The 20,654-nt window shown below is 44.4% G+C and overlaps 1 protein-coding gene across 1 annotated transcript in view; it reads right to left on the reverse strand.

Annotated features, from left to right (window-relative positions):
* Nucleotides 1-2,073: 2,073 nt before the first annotated feature.
* Nucleotides 2,074-20,654, reverse strand: part of LOC144673006 (patched domain-containing protein 3-like) — a 79,619-nt gene continuing 61,038 nt past the window's right edge. Inside the window, exon 4 of the mRNA XM_078535005.1 lies at nt 2,074-3,754. Coding sequence (XP_078391131.1) covers nt 2,229-3,754 — 1,526 coding nt within the window. The 3' untranslated portion in view covers nt 2,074-2,228. The remainder of the gene's footprint in view (nt 3,755-20,654) is intronic.

The raw sequence follows: 20,654 nt of genomic DNA on the forward strand, positions 1-20,654 counted from the left end.
AACAGGCAGGTAGTGCAGGAATCCCCTTGTCTTCGCTCTCTAACTGCTTTTCCCTTTTAGATGCTGGTGAACAAGATGGTTCCTCAGAGGACTGTAGCAAAAGCCAAGTCCGTGGCACCACAGATGGCTCAGCTACACAGGAGGGGAGGAGGAAGAATGGAAGTGTTACAGTGGCAGGGGATTCCATAGTTCGAGGAGCAGACAGGCGTTTCTGCGGCTGTCGAGGTGACTCCAGGATGGTATGTTGCCTCCCTGGTGCCAGGGTCAAGGATGTCACATAGCGGCTGCAGGACATTCTTTTGGGGAGATCCCACCTTGGGTCCAATGACATAGGTAGCAAAAGGGATGAGGTCCTGAAAGCAGATTTTAGGGAGTTAGGTAGGGAATTTAAAAACCTGAAGAGCAGTAATCTCAGATCGAGCAATTCAACACATGGCTGGAAAAATTGGGGGGGCAGCTTTAGATTTCTGAGACATTGAGATCGGTTCTGCAGCAGATGGGAACTGTACAAGAAGGTCAGGTTGCACCTAAACAGGATGGGGACTATTGTCCTCACAGGGAGGTTTGCTAGTGCTGTTGGGGAGGGTTTAAACTAAGTTAGCAGGGGGGTGGGAGCCAGAGAGGAAATTGAGAGTGCAGGAGAGAAAAACTGGCAGTGGGAAGTGGTGAAGTATCAACTAATAACGAGTATATATCAGAGAGCAACATCAAGGTAGGTAGAATACTTGGAGAGTTTGATAGAATTAGAGTAGGCAATAGTAAATAATTAGATGGGGTCAGAATAAGGGGGAAAGTAAAAAAGCCTAAATCAGGGCTAATGTGCATGTATGTGAATGCACAGAGTGGCTAATAAGATTGGTGAACTGCAGGCACAGGCTGACAAATGGAACTATGATATTATTGCTATAACAGAGACCAAAGAAGTGCAGGACTGGGCATTAAATATTCCTGGGTACAAGAGACAGGAAAGGAACAAAAGAGGTGGGGAAGTGGCAATATTGATTAAATATGGCATTACAGTACTGGAGAGAGAGGATGCTCCATAGGGGTCAAGGATGGAATCTCTCTGGCTAGAGGTAAGGAATGAAAAAGGTGCAACAACATTGATTGGTGTAATATATAGACCGCCAACTAGCGGAAAAGATGTGGAGAAAGAAATTATGGAGAGGGGCAAGAATTATAGAGTAATCATAATGGGGGACTTCAATTATCCAAATATAGACTGGGATAGGAATAGTATAAAGGGACAAGAGGGACGACAGTTCCTGGGATGTGTTCAAGATAATTTTCTGCAGCAGTATGTTTCCGGTCCAACGAGAGGGCAGGCACTTTTGGACCTGGTTCTGGTGAATGAGTTGGCCCGAGTGGATCAAATATCAGTGGGAGATCCTCCAGGGGATAGTAACCATTGTATTATAAGGTTTAGGTTAGTCATGGAAAAGGACAGGGAACAATCCAGAGCAAAGATAATTAACTGGGGGAAAGCCAACTTCGACGTGATGGGAATGAATCTGAGTTGAATGAGTTGGAATCAAATGTTGGCAGAAAAGATGGTGGCTGAACAATGGGCCATCTTCAAAGAAAAAGTATTGCAGCCAATGTTAAGGTCTATTCCCTTGAAGGGGAAGGTAGAATAAATAAATCCAGAGTGACCTGGATGATTCTAAGAACCAAATTGTTAAAAAGTAAAACCTAACCCAAATTGCTTCTAGCAATGTTTTTTATTGGTTATATAACAGTTTTTTTCTTTTGCATGTGGGAGAATAAGTCAGGAAACAAAAATGTAACTACATATTACCCAAAGCCAATGTTCTTGTACAATTCCATAGGTCTTCTACAACTTTTTTGAATCCAGAAAGATTCGACAATCTGCATGTCACCCATCCAACTATTTTCTTTCTATCAACTCAATCTTGATTGCTGGGGTAGCAGAGGAGATACACATAGTCATGCCAATCAAACACAGTTCATGACCATTGTCTGTTGGTAGCCTACCAATTACCAGTTTATTGAATTCAATTTCAAAACTTGGCAGGGTGGGATTTAATTTTATAACTTTTTTGGTGCTGAAGCACTAACATCAGACCACCATGCCCATATTAATCTGAACCATTTTGGTTGTAGATGAAATATAGCTGGTTTAATATTTCTGATTTGAAGGCATGCCTTTCTGGTCCTCCCCTATTCCCTATTATGTTTCGTTGTTTGTCACACCACACCTTTGACTTTTAACAGATCTGAAAAAATGTCATAAATATTGGCATTAACATAACTCCATGAATTGCACCAAAAGATATGACAAGAAATATGATTTTGAAAAATGTCCTGAATATGTAACTTGCTGCACTAGCCAATGCAATGACACCTATTATAGTTGAAAGAGCACCCTGCAAAATAGGATATCCTAGATTATGCAATGCATCAATACATCGGTCATTGGCACTTTCTCTGTCACTTGAAACAAAAGCATATGAAATATGAGCTGTAAAATCTACTGAAAAACCAATGCAAATGACCAGATTAATCATAGATATAGAATCTAAATTGACACTCCAGAAAGTCATGAAACCAGCCACACCCACTAAAACTGATGCAATAGCAAATGTTACCCACAGAGAGCAGATTGGATTAGGTATTAACAATAAGGCAACGATCAGCATTGCACCAGCAGCCATAGCTATATTCTGTATTGTGTTGGATATGATAACAAGATATTGATCAAAATAGATGAATGCAGGATGATACACTTGCAAAGGGATTTTACATTCCTTTGCCAGCTTTCTTAGTTCAATCAGCATGTTTTTCTCAGCAACTGAATTATCGATATTAATGGTCTGAATGAAAAAACGTGAAGCTAAAATCCTTTGGTTACTGTCTGAAAATTTAATGTCTTGTTTAAATAAAGGAACAAATTGAAACAATTTAGATAAATTTCCTATGAATGCATTTTTCTCCTTTATATCCATCCGCATCTGTTTGGAAATGTTAATGTATGTACGAAGCCATGACTCTGACAGCTCGCGATCTACATAAGGGACCTGTTCAAATTTAACCATACAGATTTCAATTTCATCCTGAACGGTGGAATTCCAATATTCCACAGATTCAGTGACAGAAACCATGACTCGTGGTCCATACTTCGTGAAAAAATCACTTTCATCGTCATAGAATTTAATCACATATGAATAATCATTGGCCAGATTTCTGACATCAATTCCTTCTTTGATGTTGTAACAGCCATAAATACTGATGGCCAAATATCCCATATACAGGACCACCACAACTCCCTTGGTCCAACGATTTGTAAGAAATGGACCATAATAATTGTTGATAAAACTAGACATTGGGTGTTCTAGTTCTGTACCAGTTTCCTTATCATAAGCCCCACCTACACAGCACATTGCATAGCATTTAGATTCTCCTGGTTCATGATCACTTTCAACTTTCTTAAATGTCAGCCAATGTCTATTAGCTCTTTCTCTTCTTCCATTCAATGCGAGCACAGCTCCAAAAAATGTAACGTTGAGAACGAAGCACAGCAGAACAATCGTACCTGTGTAAACACAAAATGACTGCACAGATGGAAAAGATGTCAAGCAGCCAATATAAAAGGCTAAAACATCAGTCAGAGTGGTGATTGTAATGGAGGTGGCTGCTTCAGCATATGTGTCCCCCAGGCGGTCTTTAATATGGTCTTCAACATCTGTTTTCTGCCAACTTGAGAGCATAATGAACATATCATCTACACCGATACCTGCAAATTAAAACTGGGAGCTACATCAAATCAATCTTAATTGTATTAAGACTTCACAGCATTAAGTGTGAACTTTTCATAATTAAATAAATGTCAAACACACATAATGCATAATAACCACACAAACACTAGTTGATGTTGCTCAGAGAAAATAAATCTTTCTTCTCCAGCTTTAGACGCCACTAGCTGCACCCTTCTGTTTTTTTCTGCATGGGGTTCTAGTATACTTTTCTTATGTTAGTATCTTACCGTTTGTGGCAGTACATCTTTCTGTATGCAAGTTTTTTCTGACTCTCTCTGTATCTATATTACTGTAAGTCTCTGCTCTTCCTGTCTGCAAATCATTCCATGCAGCTCTATTTCCAGACATAATCACTCCTATTTTGTAACCTTTTTGAAGCAATGAGTACACAGCAATTTGTCAGCCAATACGTTCAGGGTTGCAGGTGGGTGTCAGGTTCCAGAAGAGGGAAATAAAAGCAAAATACTGTGGATGCTGGAAATCTGAAAGAAAAGCAAAAAGTGCTGGAAAAACTCAGCAAGTCTGACAGCATCTGTGGAGGGAAAAATAGAGTTGATGTTTCCAGTCCATATGACTTTTCTTCAGAGCTGAAGAAGGGTCATACTGACTCGAAACGTCAACTCCAGAAGAGGGAAGTTGTCTGAAAACCTATGTGTGCAGATGAAAGATAAACTGCTAGGTTAGGGCTGGAAGTGTTAGCCATAAGTAAACAGAGCCTGGAATATATATAGGGAGGCAGAAGGCCATAGACAGAAGCTGGGAAAGAAAATTGAACCTGCAAGTAGGTTTGATACTAAAATAAGTGATTTAGAGATTCAAAGTCCTTGCTAGATAGGATAGTTTTATGAAGCTAATGCAATTACCCATTGTGAGTTTACAAATTATTTTATGAGCATCGCTGATAGGAATGAAATTGCTGTTCATGAATCAAGCACATTATTCATCTTCTTGATAAGAGTATCAATCGCTTCAATTATCGAGTTACAGGCATATAGACAAACAGAAGCCCCAGCCAAGAATCTGGGGAGACTTTTCTCCCCGGTGGTCGGGAGCGGGCATGGGTGGGCGTGGAGCTGATTACCACCTGCGATCGGCTGCACGCCACCATTTTACGTGGGCAGGCCAATTAAGGCCGACCCAGCATGACGTGCACCTGGTAGCGCTCAGCGCTACCTGTGCGGGCGGGGGAAGGAGGGAGAGTCGGGGCCTGCGCTCTTACGCACATGCGCGCGAAAGAGCGCAGAAATCTCTGAGGCATGGAACTGCCTCAGGGAGATTAAGTTCAGTTTCAAAGTTCAGAATTAAAAAAAGGTAAAAATCATTTACACATGTCCCCTCATATGACAGCATCACATGAGCTGGGACATGTTTATCAAATGCTTGAAAAATATTTATTAATTTAATAAACCCTTTGTGAAACCTCATCCCGCCCGTGGCTGAGGTTTCATGAAAAATGCGAAGGCCGCCTGGGCTCTTCGCCTGCCCGCCCACCTTAAGGTTGAACGGGCAGCCCTGTCAATTGGGTAAATTAGTTAATTAATGGCCTCAACAGGCCTTTGACAGTTTGGAGCATGCAGCTGACTCCGGTGCGCGCCTTCCAAACGGAGAATCGGAATGACGTGCAGTGAGATTGGGACGCATGCCCAACATCACCGCATGTCAATTAACGCGTTGGCGTGTGGGGCCCGCCCCCGCACACTGAACAGAAAATTCAACCCTCTGTGTACTGATGGGTCTCTTGGGAACTTGAAGTTCCATGCAGTTGGCGACAGAAGCTGTTTTGAGGTCTTCTGCCATTTTAAGAAGGTTAAGGGCGACACAGACATCTCTGCTCAAGGGAGCAAAAGATTGATTTTGAATGAGGTACATGACTTTGAATATCTGCTTGTCACCATATAGTGAGTCTAGAACCATACCTATGATCAGAAGTCAGATTTCTTCAGGTCCATAGAGTGGTGTTTCTGTTCATAGTCAGAGGTGTCTCAGTCACTGTTCCTTATCCAAGAGGACCATAACACTGGCTCCCGTGTCCAATTGGTAGTTGGTGAGGTGACCATTTACTAAGGTTGTTATAAACCCAGCTGATGTTGTACTGGACAAATTGGATCCCAGGGTGAAATCTGGCTTGATAGATCCTAACTTTTTTGTTTAGAAAGGTGGAAGGCAGCTACTGTACAGAGTCACAGGAGTCAGCTAATGAACTTTTAACAAAAGAATAAAACATTTATTAAACAAGAAAAGATTAACTATATTATAATACTCCTTCACCCACGCCTATACCTTTACAGATATATACAGATTCGTAAAGATAACACAAGTTACAAAAGCTATCTTATACTCTCATGCTCAAAGTAAGTTCAGTCCATATAAACCAATAGGTGACCTGTGGTCAGGCACACCACACTCTGAAACCAAGTGGCGGATGCCACCCCAAACAGATGCTATGGGTCCCTCATCAATTCCCCCGAGACACTAGTCACATCGCAAGCCAACTGGTCTCACTGAACTCTGTCCTTCACACTCTAGAAGAATGGTTTTAGAATCTTCTCTCAAACAATGCTTTATCTCAGACGCCTTCCACAAGGGTTTTGATATCTCGTTCTGATGTTCCTCTCCCCTGGTAGAGGGTGATGGTCGAAGGTTGTTTTTGCGATTGGAGGCCTGTGATGAGTGGTGTACCGCAGGGATCAGTGATGGGACCGTTGCTGTTTGTCATGTACATTAATGATTTAGATATGAATGTAGGAGGGATGATCAATAAGTTTGCAGATGACAGGAAAATTGGTGGTGTTGTAAACAGTGAGGAGGAAAGCCTTAGATTACAGGATGATATAAATGGGCTGGTAAGATGGGCAGAGCAGTGGCAAATGGAATTTAATCCTGAGAAGTGTGAGGTGATGCATTTTAGGAGGACTAACACAGCAAGGGAATACACAATGAATGGTAGGACCCAGAGGTGAGTGAGACTTCAAGCAGAGAGGTTAAAACAGCAAGATTTCAGGAGAGAGAGATAAACCGGCAAGACAGGAGGGAGCGGTTTAAACAGCGAGACCAGGAGAGTGAAAGGTTAAAACAGTGAGACTTTGGGACAGAGAACTTAAAACAGTGAGACTTCTGACAGAGAGGTAAGTGAGATTTCAGGTGAAAGAGGTTTAAACAGCAAGACAACGGGGGAGAGAGAGGTTAAAAGAGCAAGAATTCAAGAGAGAGGGGTTAAAACAGTGAGACTTCAGGAGAGAGTTTAAAACAGTGAGACTTTGGGAGAGAGAGGTTAAAATAGTGATACTTCGAGAGAGAGAGGTTGAAAGAGCGAGACTTCGGGACAGGGAGGTTAAAACCTCGAGTCTACGGGAGAGAGAGGTGGCCGAGACTTTGGGACAGAGAGGCTCAAACAGCGAGACTTCAGGACAGAGGAGTTAAAACAGTGAGAATTCGGGAGAGAGAGGTTAAAACAGTAAGACTTCAGGAGAGAGAGAGATTAAAACAGCGGGACTTCAGAAGAGAGAGGTTAAAACCTCGAGACTTCGGGAGAGAGAGGTGAGTGACACTTCGGGACAGAGAGCTTAAAACAGCAAGACTTTGGGAGAGAGAGGTTAAAACAGCGAGACCAGGAGAGAGAGAGGTTAAAACAGCGAGACCAGGAGAGAGGTTAAAACAGCCAGACTTTATGAGAGAGAGGTGAGCGGGACTTTGGGAGCGTGAGGTTAATACAGCAAGACTTCGGGACAGACAGTTTAAAATAGCAAGAGGTTAAAACAGCCAGACTTCATGAGAGAGAGGTGAATGGGACTTCGGAGAGGTGAGTGTGATTTAGGGACAGAGAGGTTAAAACAGTAAGACTTTGGGGTGAGGAGAGGTGAAAACAGCGAGACCAGGAGAGGGAGAGGTTAAAACAGCGAGACCAGGAGAGAGGTTAAAACAGCCAGACTTCATGAGAGAGAGGTGAGTGGGACTTCGGGAGAGTGAGGTTAATACAGCAAGACTTCGGGACAGACAGTTTAAAACAGTGTGACCAGGAGAGAGAGAGGGTAAAACAGCGAAACTTTGGGACAGGGAGGCTAAAACAGCGAGACTTCGGGAGAGAGAAGTTAAAACAGTGAGACTTCGGGAGAGAGAGATTAAAACAGCTAGACCAGGAGGGGGAGCGATGAAAACAATGAGACTTCAGGACAGGGAGATTAAAACAGCGAGACTTTGGGACAGAGAGGTTAAAACAGCGATACATCGGGAGATGGAGGTTAAAACAGTGAGATTTTGGGTGAGACAGGTGAGCGAGACTTAGAGAGAGAGACGTTAAAACAGTGAAATATCAGGAGAGAGAGGTTAGAACAGCGAGACTTCAGGAGAGAGAGGTTAAAACAGTAAGGCAAAACTTTGGGACAGAGAGGTTAAAACAGCGAGACTTTGGGACAGAGAGGTTAACACAGCGTGACCAGGAGAGGGAGAGATTAAAACAGCGACACCAGGGGAGAGAGTTTAAAAAGTGAGACTTTGGAACAGAGCGGTTAAAACAGTGAGACTTCGGGAGAGAGAGGTTAAAACAGAGAGACTTTGGGACAGGGAGGTTAAAACTACGAGTCTATGGGAGAGAGAGGTGAGCGAGACTTTGGGACAGAGAGGTTAAAACAGCGAGACGTCACGACAAAGGGGTTAAAACAGTGAGAATTCGGGAGTGAGAGGTTAAAACAGTGAGACTTCGGGAGAGAGAGGTTAAAACAGAGAGACTTCGGGACAGGGAGGTTAAAACTACGAGTCTATGGGAGAGAGAGGTGAGCGAGACTTTGGGACAGAGGTTAAAACAGCGAGACTTCAGGACAGAGGGGTTAAAACAGTGAGAATTCGGGAGAGAGAGGTTAAAACAGACTTCAGGAGAGAGAGAGATTAAAACAACGAGACTTCGGAAGAGAGAGGTTAAAACCTCGAGATTTCGAGAGAGAGAGGTGAGTGACACTTCGGGACAGAGAGCTTAAAACAGCAAGACTTCAGGAGAGAGAGATTAAAACCTTGAGACTTCGGGAGAGAGAGGTGAGTGACACTTTGGGACAGAGAACTTAAAACAGCAAGACTTTGGGAGCGAGAGGTAAGTGAGATTTCAGGTGAAAGAGGTTTAAATAGCAAGACAACGGGGGAGAGAGAGGTTAAAACAGCAAGAGTGCAGGAGAGAGAGTTTAAAACAGCGAGACTTTGGGAGAGAGAAATTAAAAGAGCGAGACTTCGGGACATAGGGGTTAAAACCTCGAGACCTCATGAGGGAGAGGTGAGTGTGATTTAGGGACACAGAGGTTAAAACAGTGAGACTTCAGGAGAGAGAGTCGGCGAGCGAGACTTTGGGACAGAGAGGTTAAAACAGCAAGACTTCAGGAGAGAGGCATTACAACAGTGAGACTTCGGCGGGGAGAGGTGAAAACAGTGAGAACAGGAGAGAGAGGTTAAAACAGCCAGACTTTGGGGCAGTGAGGTTAAAACAGCGAGACTTCATGAGAGGGAGGTGAGCGAGACTTCGGGGGAGAGGTTAAAACAGCGAGAATTCAGGAGAGAGAGGTTAAAATAGTGAGACTTCAGGAGAGAGAGGTTAAAACAGCAAGACTTCGGGATAGACAGTTTAAAACAGTGAGACCAGGAGAGAGGGGGTAAAACAGCGAGACTTTGGGGCAGAGAGGTTAAAACACCAAGACTTCGGGACAGAGAGGTTAAAACCTCAAGACTTCAGGAGGGAGAGGTGAGCGAGACTTCGGGACACAGAGGTTAAAACAGCGAAACTTCAGGACAGAGAAATTAAAAGACTGAATCTTCAGGAGAGGGAGGTTAAAACAGTGGGACTTCAGGAGAGAGAGATTAAAACAGCTAAACCAGGAGGGAGAGAGATTAAAACAGTGAGACTTCAGGACAGAGAGATTAAAACAGCAAGACTTTGGTACAGAGAGGTTAAAACAGCGAGACATTGGGAGAGAGAGGTTAAAACAGTGAGATTTTGGGTGAGACAGGTGAGCGAGACTTCGAGAGAGAGACTTTAAAACAGTAAGATATCGGGAGGGAGAGGTTAAAACAGTGAGGCTTCGGGAGAGAGAGGTTAAAAGAGCGAGACTTCGGGAGAGAGAAGTTAAAACAGCGAGACTTCGGGCCATAGAGGTTAAAAACCTCAAGACTTCGGGAGGGAGAGATGAGCATGACTTTGGGACAGAGAGGTTAAACTTCCTCTGCACCCTCTACAGTGCAATCATACCCTTCCTTTAATGTGGTGACCAGAACTGCACACAGTACTCCAGTTGTGGTCTAACCAGCATTTTATACAGTTTCAGCATAACCTCCCTGCTGTTGTATTCTATGCCTCGGCTAATAAAGGCAATATTCCATAGCCCTTCTTAACCATCTTATCTACCTGCCCTGCTACCTTCAGGGATCTGTGGAGATGCACACCAAGGTCACTCTGATCTTCAGTACTTCCCAGGGTCCTAACATTCATAGTATAATTCCTTGCCTTGTTAGCCCTCCCCAAGTGCATTACCTCACGCTTTTCCGAGTTGAATTCCATTTGCCACTGCTCTGCACTCCTGACCAGTCCATTGATATCCTCCTGTAGTTTATGGCTATCCTCACTATTTACCACCCTACCAATTTTCGTGTCATCCGTGAACTTATCATACCCCCTGTATTTAAGTCTAAATCATTTATGTACACCACAAACAGCAAGGGCCCCAGCACTGAGCCCTGAAGAACCCCACTGGAAACAGACTTCCAGTCACAGAAACATCCCTCTACCATCACCCTCTGCTTCCTGCCTCTCAACCAATTTTGGATCCAACGTGCCACTTTGCCTTGGATCCCATGGGCTCTTACGTCTTGACCAGTCTGCCATGAGGGACCTTATCAAAAACCCTGCTAAAGTCCATGTAGACCACATCAAATGCAATACCTTCATCAACACTCCTGGTTACCTGCTCAAAAAATTTAATCAAATTTGTCAAACGCAACATTCCCTTAACAAATCCATGCTGATTATCCCTGATTAATCCATGGCTCTCCAAGTGCAGATATATTCTGTCCATCAGAATTCTTTCTAGTGACTTTCCCACCACTGAGGTTAGACTGACTGGCCTGTAATTTCCTGGTCTATCCCTTCCTCCCTCTTTTAATAATGGGACAATGTTAGCAGTCCTCCAGTCCTCTGGCACCTCACCAGTGGCCAGAGAGGATTTGAAAATTACTGCCAGGGCCCCTGATATCTCTTCCCTTGTCTCCCTCAACAGCCTGGGATACATCTCAGCAAAGCCTGCGGATTCACTGACTCCAAAATTGGTTGAGAGGCAGGAAGCAGAGGGTGATGGTAGAGGGATGTTTCTGTGACTGGAAGTCTGCTTCCAGTGGGGCTCCACAGGCCTCGGTGCTGAGGCCCTTGCTGTTTGTGGTGTACATAAATGATTTGGACTTAAATGTAGGGGGTATGATCAAGAAGTTTGCGGATGACACGAAAATTGGTAGGGTGGTAAATAGTGAGGAGGATAGCCATAAACTGCAGGAGGATATCAATGGACTGGTCAGGTGGGCAGAGCAGTGGCAAATGGAATTCAGCTCAGAAAAATGTGAGGTAATGCACTTGGGGAGGGCTAACAAGGCAAGGGATTACACTATGAATGTTAGGACTCTGGAAAGTACTGAAGATCAGAGTGACCTTGGTGTGCATATCCACAGATCCCTGAAGGTAGCAGGGCAGGTAGTTAAGGTGGTAAAGAAGGGATATGGGATATTGACTTTATTAGCTGAGGCATAGAATACTACAGCAGGGAGGTTATGCTGAAACTGTATAAAACGTTGGTTAGGTCACAACTGGAGTACTGTGTGCAGTTGTGGTCTCCACATTATAGGAAGGATGTGATTGCACTGGAGAGGGTGCAGAGGAGATTTAACAGAATGCTGCCTGGGCTGCAGGGTCTAAGCTATGGGGAAAGATTGGATAGGCTGGGTTTGTTTTTCTTGAAGCAGCCAAGGTTGAGAGGGGACATGATAGAGGTGTATAAGATTATGTGGAGCATAGATAGGGTGGATAGGAAGGCAATTTTTCCATTAGCAGAAGGGTCAATAACCAGGGGGCATAGATTTACGGGAAGAGGTAGAAGGCTAAGAGGGGACTTGAGGAGAAATTTTTTCACCCAGAGGATGATGGGAGTCTGGAACTCACTGCCTGAAAGGGTGGTTGAGTCAGAAACTCTCGTAACATTTAAGAAGTATTTAGATATTCACTTGCGTTGCTATAGCCTCCAGGGCTATGGGCGAAGTGCTGAAAAATGGGATTAGTGTGGTCAGATCTTTGTTGACTGGCATGGACATGACAGGCCGAATGGCCTCCTTCTGTGCTGTAAATGTCTATGAGTCTATAAGTACATCACCACCATTTTCACACACAAGCCTTCACATATCCATCTGGCCTTATCTCCTCTGGAGACTGCCTCCTCAGCCCTCACCATCTTGAGGCCACTTGCACAGATCATCACATGCCCCCACACACACCCAAGGATACTCTCCTGCAGTACAGCCCTTGTCCTGCAGCCTCTTCCCTTGCCTGATTCCACTTCTCCCCCTTCCCCAAGCAAGCCCTAGCCCTGCAGCCATTGAAAAGCCACTCACATATGTCTGATCTGGTATGTAGAGATCTGCCTGTGAGCCCCCCTAGAAGTGATGTCGTGCTGTCTGTGAAGCCTGGTGCTGATGACTGAGTGCTGACCGAAGCAAGGTAGGCAGACAAACCTTGATGGCCTGAGCGAAGTGCAGCCTGCCAAGTGCATGCCTTATATATGCTGTTGTGAAACACGTCGGCGTGTTTTCCCGCTGATGTGGGTGGACGATCCAATGGGGCGATGATTCCGGTGGGCTGGCCGAATAATGACATGCAGATGTATTACAATGAGGCTCCCGACACCTGATGGTGGGAAACATAGCCCGCCATCGGCAGGCTGAGCAGACGATGGCAAACTGGCTTCACGCAGCTTCGAAACTCATGTCGCCATATTGTCTGCTCATGCCACCGAATATGCCCGATGCCAGCGGACACGGAAAATCTCAGCCTCTGGCTAATTGAATGTCCTTTTCTAGAGTCAGATCTTCCTTGGCCTGTAGGATCTCTGAAAGAGCATTGCCAGCCACTCTGACAACAATTCTGTGCTTTATGAGTTGTGATTTATGGTCACCATAATCCCAGCCTTCAGCCAATCTGTATAATTCATTTATAAAAGAGTAAACTTGTTCTCCAGGCTGTTGGACATGTTTGCTGAATGTCACTCAATCTAAAATTTGGCTGCTTCCTAGGTTAAAATATGTATTGAACAATTTTAGAACTTCATCAAATTTATCTGAGGATTTGTTTGTCTTTCATTGCTACTGGACCTACTGAATAATAAAGTGTATTCACTTGTTCAGCTTCTGTCTTATCTAATTCTGAAGTTATCATGTTTCTCAAGAATCTTTTCTGCTAAAGTTCCCAATTTTGTGTTTGGTCTAGCCCCTGATTCAGTCCAAATTGTGGAAAATAAAAGCTCATGATATTGGGGGTAACATATTGGCATGGGTAAAAGATTGGCTGGCTAACAGGAAGCAGAGGGTAGGCATAAATGGTTCTTTTTCAGGTTGGCAAGATGTAACAAGTGGTGTGCCACAGAGATCAGTGCTAGGATCTCAACTGTTTACAATTTATATAAATGACTTGGATGTAGGGATGGATGGGATGGTTGACAAATTTGCTGATGACACAAAGATAGGTAAGTTGTAAAGAGGACATAAAGAGGCTACAAACAGATATAGATAGGTTAAGTGAGTGGGCAAAGATCTGGCAAATGGAGTATAATGTGGGAAAATGTGAAATTGTCCATTTTGGCAGGAAGAATAAAAGAGAAGCATATTGGCGAGAGATTGCAGCGCTCTGAGATGCAGCGGGATCTGGGTGTCTTAGTGCATGAACTGCAAAAGGCTAGCATGCAGCTACACCAAGTAATTAGGAAAGCTAATAGAATGCCATCATTTATTGCAAAGGGAATTGAATACAAAAGTAGGGAGGTTATGCTTCAGTTATACAGAGCACTAGTGAGACCACATCTGGAGTACTGTGTACAGTGTTGGTCACCTTATTTAAGGAAGGATGTAAATGTGTTGGAAGCAGTTCACAGAGGCGAAATTTTTTCTCTCAGAGGGCTGTGAGTCTTTGGAACTCTCTTCCTGAAAAGGCGGCGGAATTAGAGTCTGAATATTTTTAAGGTAGAGGTGGATAGGCTCTTGGTAAGCAAGGGGGTGATACGTTATCGGAGGTAGGCGGGATGCAGATTTGAGGTTACATTCAGATCAGCCATGATCTTATTAAATAGTAGAGCAGGCTTGAAAAGCCAACTCCTGTTCCTTGTTCATATGTTCATAATTGGTGTGGTAATGTTGATTTCCATGGTTGTTTTGAAGTTCAGGTGAGAACATCTTTAAATGCTGTGCATTCCTGGCTTTGGCTGAGGGTTTTAAGTCTTCCGGTTCATGTTCTTACAACGGGCACGGCCACTGCGTGGTATGGCACCAATTCTGAACCTGGGCTGGCCTCAGTGCTTTCAGAAATCAGCTGCTCTGATTTTTTTTTATAACACTGAAGCTTTTTAAACTAGTCCTGGTTCAAAACCAAATTTTTTTTTTGCTCACCCATACTAGGTCCTTTGACTGCACTCTGTGGGCATTCACAATGGACCTCCACAAGCTCTTGCGGGGTCCTTAGCAGCACAGTGGAGTTTTTTCTCCTGCCTTTCTGCTTCCAGTTCTGCAATGGAGCTTCTTTCAGGCGATCTCCCTCTGTGTCTTTACTTCAGGTACTTTCAGTCAGGTTAGAAGGCTATTCCTTTAATTTTCTTGCATTTGAATTTCTGCTCCCACTTCTCTGAGGTTCTGGATTTTTCCATTCGCTGGCATCATGTTGTATGTTCAGTAGGTCTCACCAGGAGGTTCTGAGTATTGTACGGTTGAATACTAAGTGTTTGTTGGTAACACATAACTATGTACACATATGCAGAGTATAGCCCAATCTATGAACTTACTCCACGCTTCCTTCTATACAGGTGTCTGCTTTTTCTGCTCCTTGGAGTTTAGCTTTTCTTTTTGAACACCCCATCTGCTCTGCTTGAGGACTACCAGCTTGTCATGTCTTTTCCGGAGAAAGTGTTCACTCTGTTCATTCGTGGTACAAACTCAGTCTTTCTTTTTCCTTGTGGTCCACCTTGATCTTTGTGAGAGTTGAAGGTGTCTCTCCCTGTCGTTTGAATGTTCCTCATCAGTGGGCTCACCATGCAGTTTGGCTTTTATTGGGACACTGAGTTCTTCCGTGTGTCTCTGTGCCTCACTGAGGTGTGCTCTGGCGAGTCGATGGTTGTTAGTTCCTTGCTCCAGCATTGACTTGCAGCTTTGCACATTGGGTGGAGGGTGCAGTGTCTGTGCAGTGGTGTTTACAGGTAGTGTGACAGCAACTGTTGGAGCCTGGCGTTGTGGCTCATTTTTCCATTGCTGCTCATTTTCCTCTGTGTCTTCCATTTGAAGTACAATGGTAATTATCTGAAGGTTTGGCTGATCTGACCAAAGAGGAGCTTCTGCCACCTGCTAAGAAATTAGACAAATCGATTCTGCGACGAGTGAAGACAATTCCGAGATTAAATCCCAGTCAAGAGTCTGTTTTGACGTGTTCTGCTGCTTTAAGAAGGTTAAGGACAACATAGGCTTCTCTGCTCAAGAGAGAATAAGATTGGTTTTGGTTGATGTACATGACTTGAAATATCTGCTTGTCGCCATACCTTAGTGGTTCTAGGATCATGCCTATGACCAGAAATCTGATTGACCATAGAGTGGTCTGTCTGTCACTCATAGCCAGAAGTCTCTCAGCCACGGTTCCTTATCCGAGAGGACCATAACACTGGCTCCCTTGCCCAATTTGAAGTTGGTGAGGTGACTGTTTATTGAGATGTCTGCAATTCAAAATGGATCCTTAATGTCACTCAAGAAGCATGGTTGGCATTGCACCTCAATCTCATGGATTGTCTTGGGATCCTCTGCCCTTCTTAGCTTTGTATATCTTTCCAAAGTGACCCAGGTGGTTGCAGTTGAAGCACTGCACTGAGATTGCTGGACATTGCTCTGGCCTGTGAGGTTGTTTGGCTCCACAGCATTGATATGGTCGCCCACCCACTTGTGGTTGGTTTGGGTATTGCCTTCCTTGAACAATTTCCCCTTAAACTTGTCTCACTTCCTCCAAATAAAAGGTGCGGCTATGGGTACCCGCATGGGTCCCAGTTATGCCTGTCTGTTCATGGGGTATGTGGAACATTCCTTGTTCCAGTCCTACTCAGGCCCCCTAAACAACTCTTTTTCGGTACATCGATGACTGCTTCATGTGCTGCTTCATGCACTTGTCTGGACCTGGAAAAATTTATCAATTTTACTTCCAATTTCCACCCCTGTATCACCTTCACATGGTCCATCTCTGACACTTCCCTCCCCTTCCTTGACCTCTCTGCCTCCAGTTCTGGTGATAGACTGTCCACCAATGTTCATTACAAGCCCACCAACTCCCACAGCTACCTCGGCTACAGCTCCTCACATCCTGCTTCCTGTAAGAGCTAAATACTTTTCTCTCATTTCCTTCGCCTCTGTTGCTTCTGTTCCGATGATGCCACCTTCCAAAACGGGGCTTCTAACATGTCTTCCTTCTCCCTTAACTGAGGTTTCCCACCCACTGTGGTTGACAGGACCCTCAGCTGTGTCTGACCCATCTCCCGTGCCACTGCCCTCACATCTTCTCCTCCCTCCCAGAACCATGATAGGGTTCCCCTTGTCCTCACTTTTCATCCTACCAGCCTCCGCATTCAAAGGATCATCCTCCGCTATTTCTGCCAACTCCAGCATGATGCCACCACCAAACACATCTTCCCCTCACGCCCCTGTCAGCATTCCATAGGGACCGTTCCCTCCTAAACACCCAGGTCCACTCCTCCATCAGCTCCAGCACCTGCCCCTTTACCTCTTCCCTCCTCACTGTCCAAGGGCCCAAACACTCCTTTGAGGTGAAGCAGCACTTCACTTGCACCTCCTTCAATTTAGTCTACTGCATCCGCCGCTCCCAATGTGGTCTCCTCTATATCGGGGAGACCAAACACAGACTAGGTGACTGCTTTGCGGAACACCTCCGGTCTGTCCGCAAGCATGACCCAGACCTTCCGGTCGCTTGCCATTTCAACACACCATCCTGCTGTCATGCCCACATGTCCGTCCTTGGCCTGCTGCAATGTTCCAGTGAAGACCAACACAAACTGGAGGAACAACACCTCATCTTCCGATTAGGCACTTTACAGCCTCCTGAACATTGAGTTCAACAACTTCAGACCATGAACTCTCTCCTCCATCCTCACCCCCTTTTTTTAATCCCCTTTTTTCTACATTCATTTTTTATCCATTTTAATTTTAATTTTTATTCATTAATCCATGGTTTTATCCCATTTTCTATCCCCTCTTCTACCCCATTTTCTATCCTTTTTTTCCCCCACAACTACTCCCTCCCCCTACCCCATTCCTTACAGGGTCATTGTTACTTGTTCCATGATGTTCTTTCACACAATGCTACCTTGTTCTGCTATTATCACACTCTGCTTTCTTACCTTTATGCCACTTTAAGCACCTTTTTTTAGCACTAACCACTACCATTAACTCTCCTTTGTCCTTTAGTTCATGACATCTTTGTCAATCCCAGCTCCACCTGCCCCGTCCCCCTTTAACAGTATAAATTTCATCACATTTCCACTTCTCTTCAGCTCTGAACAAGGGTCATACGGACTCGAAACGTTAACTCTGTTTCTCTCTCCACAGATGCTGCTAGACTTGCTGAGTTTTCCCAGCATTTTCTGTTTTTATCTCAATTACTTTTCTCACCCATCTAACTCTCTCTTAATATGACTGATTATTTTCAGGATTGAGTCTATTCCTAATATTTACCACCTTCTGTGTGAAGTAATTATATCTGAATTATCTACTGATCCTGTCCATTCCGAATTTCATCTTATTATCTTACATCGTGATCATTAAGATCACAGTTTCTCAGTGAACAGCAAACTACAGTTACCATTGGTTTAACAGTGGAAAAACATGGTAATGCAAATTTTTACTCTTATGGCACATGTAGAAAAGCATATTACTGTTGGAGTACCATTATTGATTACTATAGCATATCTATGTTTAATTATGCATTTGTTGCTTGTTTTCTTCTAAAACACAATTTAACGGACTGGAAAGCACAATGGGCTGGATTTTACAGTGCGCTCTGGCCTCCATGCCCCAGCTGAGAAGTTGGTGGGGAGCCCGCCCAGGGGTATAAATATGTGAAGAGAAAAAGATTAGCAAAGACAAATGTAAGTCCCTTACAGTCAGAAACGGGGAAAATTTTAATGGGGAACAAAGAACTGACAGAAGAATTGAACACATATTTTGGTTCTGTCTTCATAAAAGAGGACATAAATAATTTCCCAGAAATGCTAGGGAACCAAGTGAGAGGGAGGAATTGAAGAAAATCACTATTAGTAAAAAAAATGGTGCTAGAGAAATTAATGGGGTTAAAGGCTGAAAAATCATAAGGGCCTGATAATCTACACCCCAGACTACTAAAGGAAGTGGCCCTGCATTGGTGGTCATCCTCCAAAATTCTATAGGCTCTGGAGCAGTTCCTACAGATTGGAGGGTGGCAAATGTAACCGCACTATTTAAAAAAGGAGGGAGAGAAAAAAACAGCCCCGCTGTCATTTAATGGTCAACTGGCCATTAAGAGGCTGGAGGCAGGAAATACGCCCCTCATGGAGCTCTTGGCCAATCGAAAGACCAACAGCTCTGTAGTACCAGCAGCGCCAGTTGGGAACAGTGGACACATCTGGGAAAACAGGCAGTCCGCAAAGGAGATCATCAATTAATGGATACCAAGCTAAATGGGGAGAATTTTGCTAAGCTCAGGTTCACAGGCCCTGGTGGAGGGGAGTGGAGGTCAGGTTTGAGAGGCTGGTGGGGGGGTGGGATGTGGTTGGGGGGGTAGAATGCGGAGGGAAGTTTAAAGGGGGGTATGACCATGACCTTTGGAGGGGGTACCTCCGATGGGCATAGGGGACCCGCAAAGGTGGTCCTACCCCCTTGCCTGACACCAGCCCATGTAGCTAAAACTGCTAGGCTACTCACTTGGTGTGGGCATCCCCCTATCTCGGGTAAAATACTGGTGAGGGCAGGATGAGAGCTATTTAAGGCCTCAGTAGGCCCAAGGGCAGGCAGGCTGCCCAGTGCCTCTGCTGCCCCCCTGTGAAATTTCATACAGGTTGGGGATGAGTGGATAGGTGATGGGAAGGACATGTGCTGGATTTTGCGAACCCTGCCCGCCCCACATAAAGCCCAGCCCAATATTTTTGACATGTTTTCTTCACATCTTCCTCATCTTCAGCACCATGTTGTTCTTTCATTGTCATGGGTCAAAATCCTGGAATACCTACAATAAATGCTGGTCTCGCCAGTGACACCCACATCCCATGAACGAATAATAAAAAAAATCTCATATTTATGGCCCCTAGTTCTGGTCTTGCTCACAAGTGTAACCCCCTTCTCCACATCTACTCTGGATTTTCAGAAGGCTTTTGATAAAGTCCCATACAGCAGGTTAGTAAGCAAAATTAGAGCACATGGGATTGGGGGTAATATGGTGGCATGGAATGGACAGAAAACAGAGTAGGAATAAGCGAGTCATTCTCAGGCTGTGACTAATGGGGTACCACAAGGATCAGTGCTGGGGCCACAGTTGTTCACAATCTATATAAATGATTTGGCTGTGGGGACCAAATGTAATAGTTCCAAATTGCATATGACACAAAACTCGGTGGGAATGTAAGTTGTGAGGCAGATATAAAGAAACATCAAGGGGTCTTGGACAGGCTAAGTGAATCAGCAAGAACATCGCATATGGGACGTAATGAGAATAAATGTGAAGTTATCCACTTTGGTAAAAAAAAACAGAAAGGCAGAGAATTTCTTAAATGGTGAGGTGTTGGGAAGTGTTGATGTCCAAAGGGATCTGGGTGTCCTTGCTCATGAGTCACTAAAAGTTAGCATGCAGGTGCAGCAAGCAATTAGGAAGGCAAATGGTATTTTGCCCTTCACCTCAAGGGAATTTGATTAGAAGAGTAAAGATGCCTTGCTGCAATTGTATAGCGCTCTGGTGAGATCGCACCTGGAATATTCTGTACAGTTTTGGTCTTCTTATCAAAGAAAGATATATTTGCCATAGAGGGAGTGCAACAGAGGTTCGCCAGACTAACCCCTGGTACGTCAGGGTTGTTTTACATAGAAACATAGAAACTAGGAGCTGGAGTAGGCCATTCAACCCTTTGAGCCAGCACTGCCATTCAATATGCTCCATGGCTGATCCTCTACCTCAATGCCATATTCCCGCTTTCTCTCCATACCCCTTGATGCCCCTAATATCCAAAACGTTATCAATTTCTTTCTTGAATATACTCAGTGACCCGGTCTCCACAGCCTTCTGTGGTAGAGAATTCCACAGGTTGACCATCTTCTGAGTGAAGAAAGTTTTCCTTATCTCAGTCCTAAATGGCCTGCCCTGTATCCTGAGACTGTGGCCTTTGGTTCTAGACTCCCCAGACAGGGGAAACATCCTTCCTGCATCCAGTCTGTCTAGCCGTGTTAGAATTTTACATGTTTCAATCAGATCCCCTCCCATTCTACTAACTCTAGTGAACACAGGCCCAGTTGAACCAATCTCTCCTCATACGACGGTCCTGACATCCCAGGTATCAGCCTACTGAACCTTCGCTGCAACCCCTCTATGGCAAGTAT

This window comes from Cetorhinus maximus, unplaced genomic scaffold, assembly GCF_964194155.1.
Source record: "Cetorhinus maximus unplaced genomic scaffold, sCetMax3.hap1.1 HAP1_SCAFFOLD_196, whole genome shotgun sequence".
In the NCBI taxonomy this organism is placed as follows: domain Eukaryota; kingdom Metazoa; phylum Chordata; class Chondrichthyes; order Lamniformes; family Cetorhinidae; genus Cetorhinus; species Cetorhinus maximus.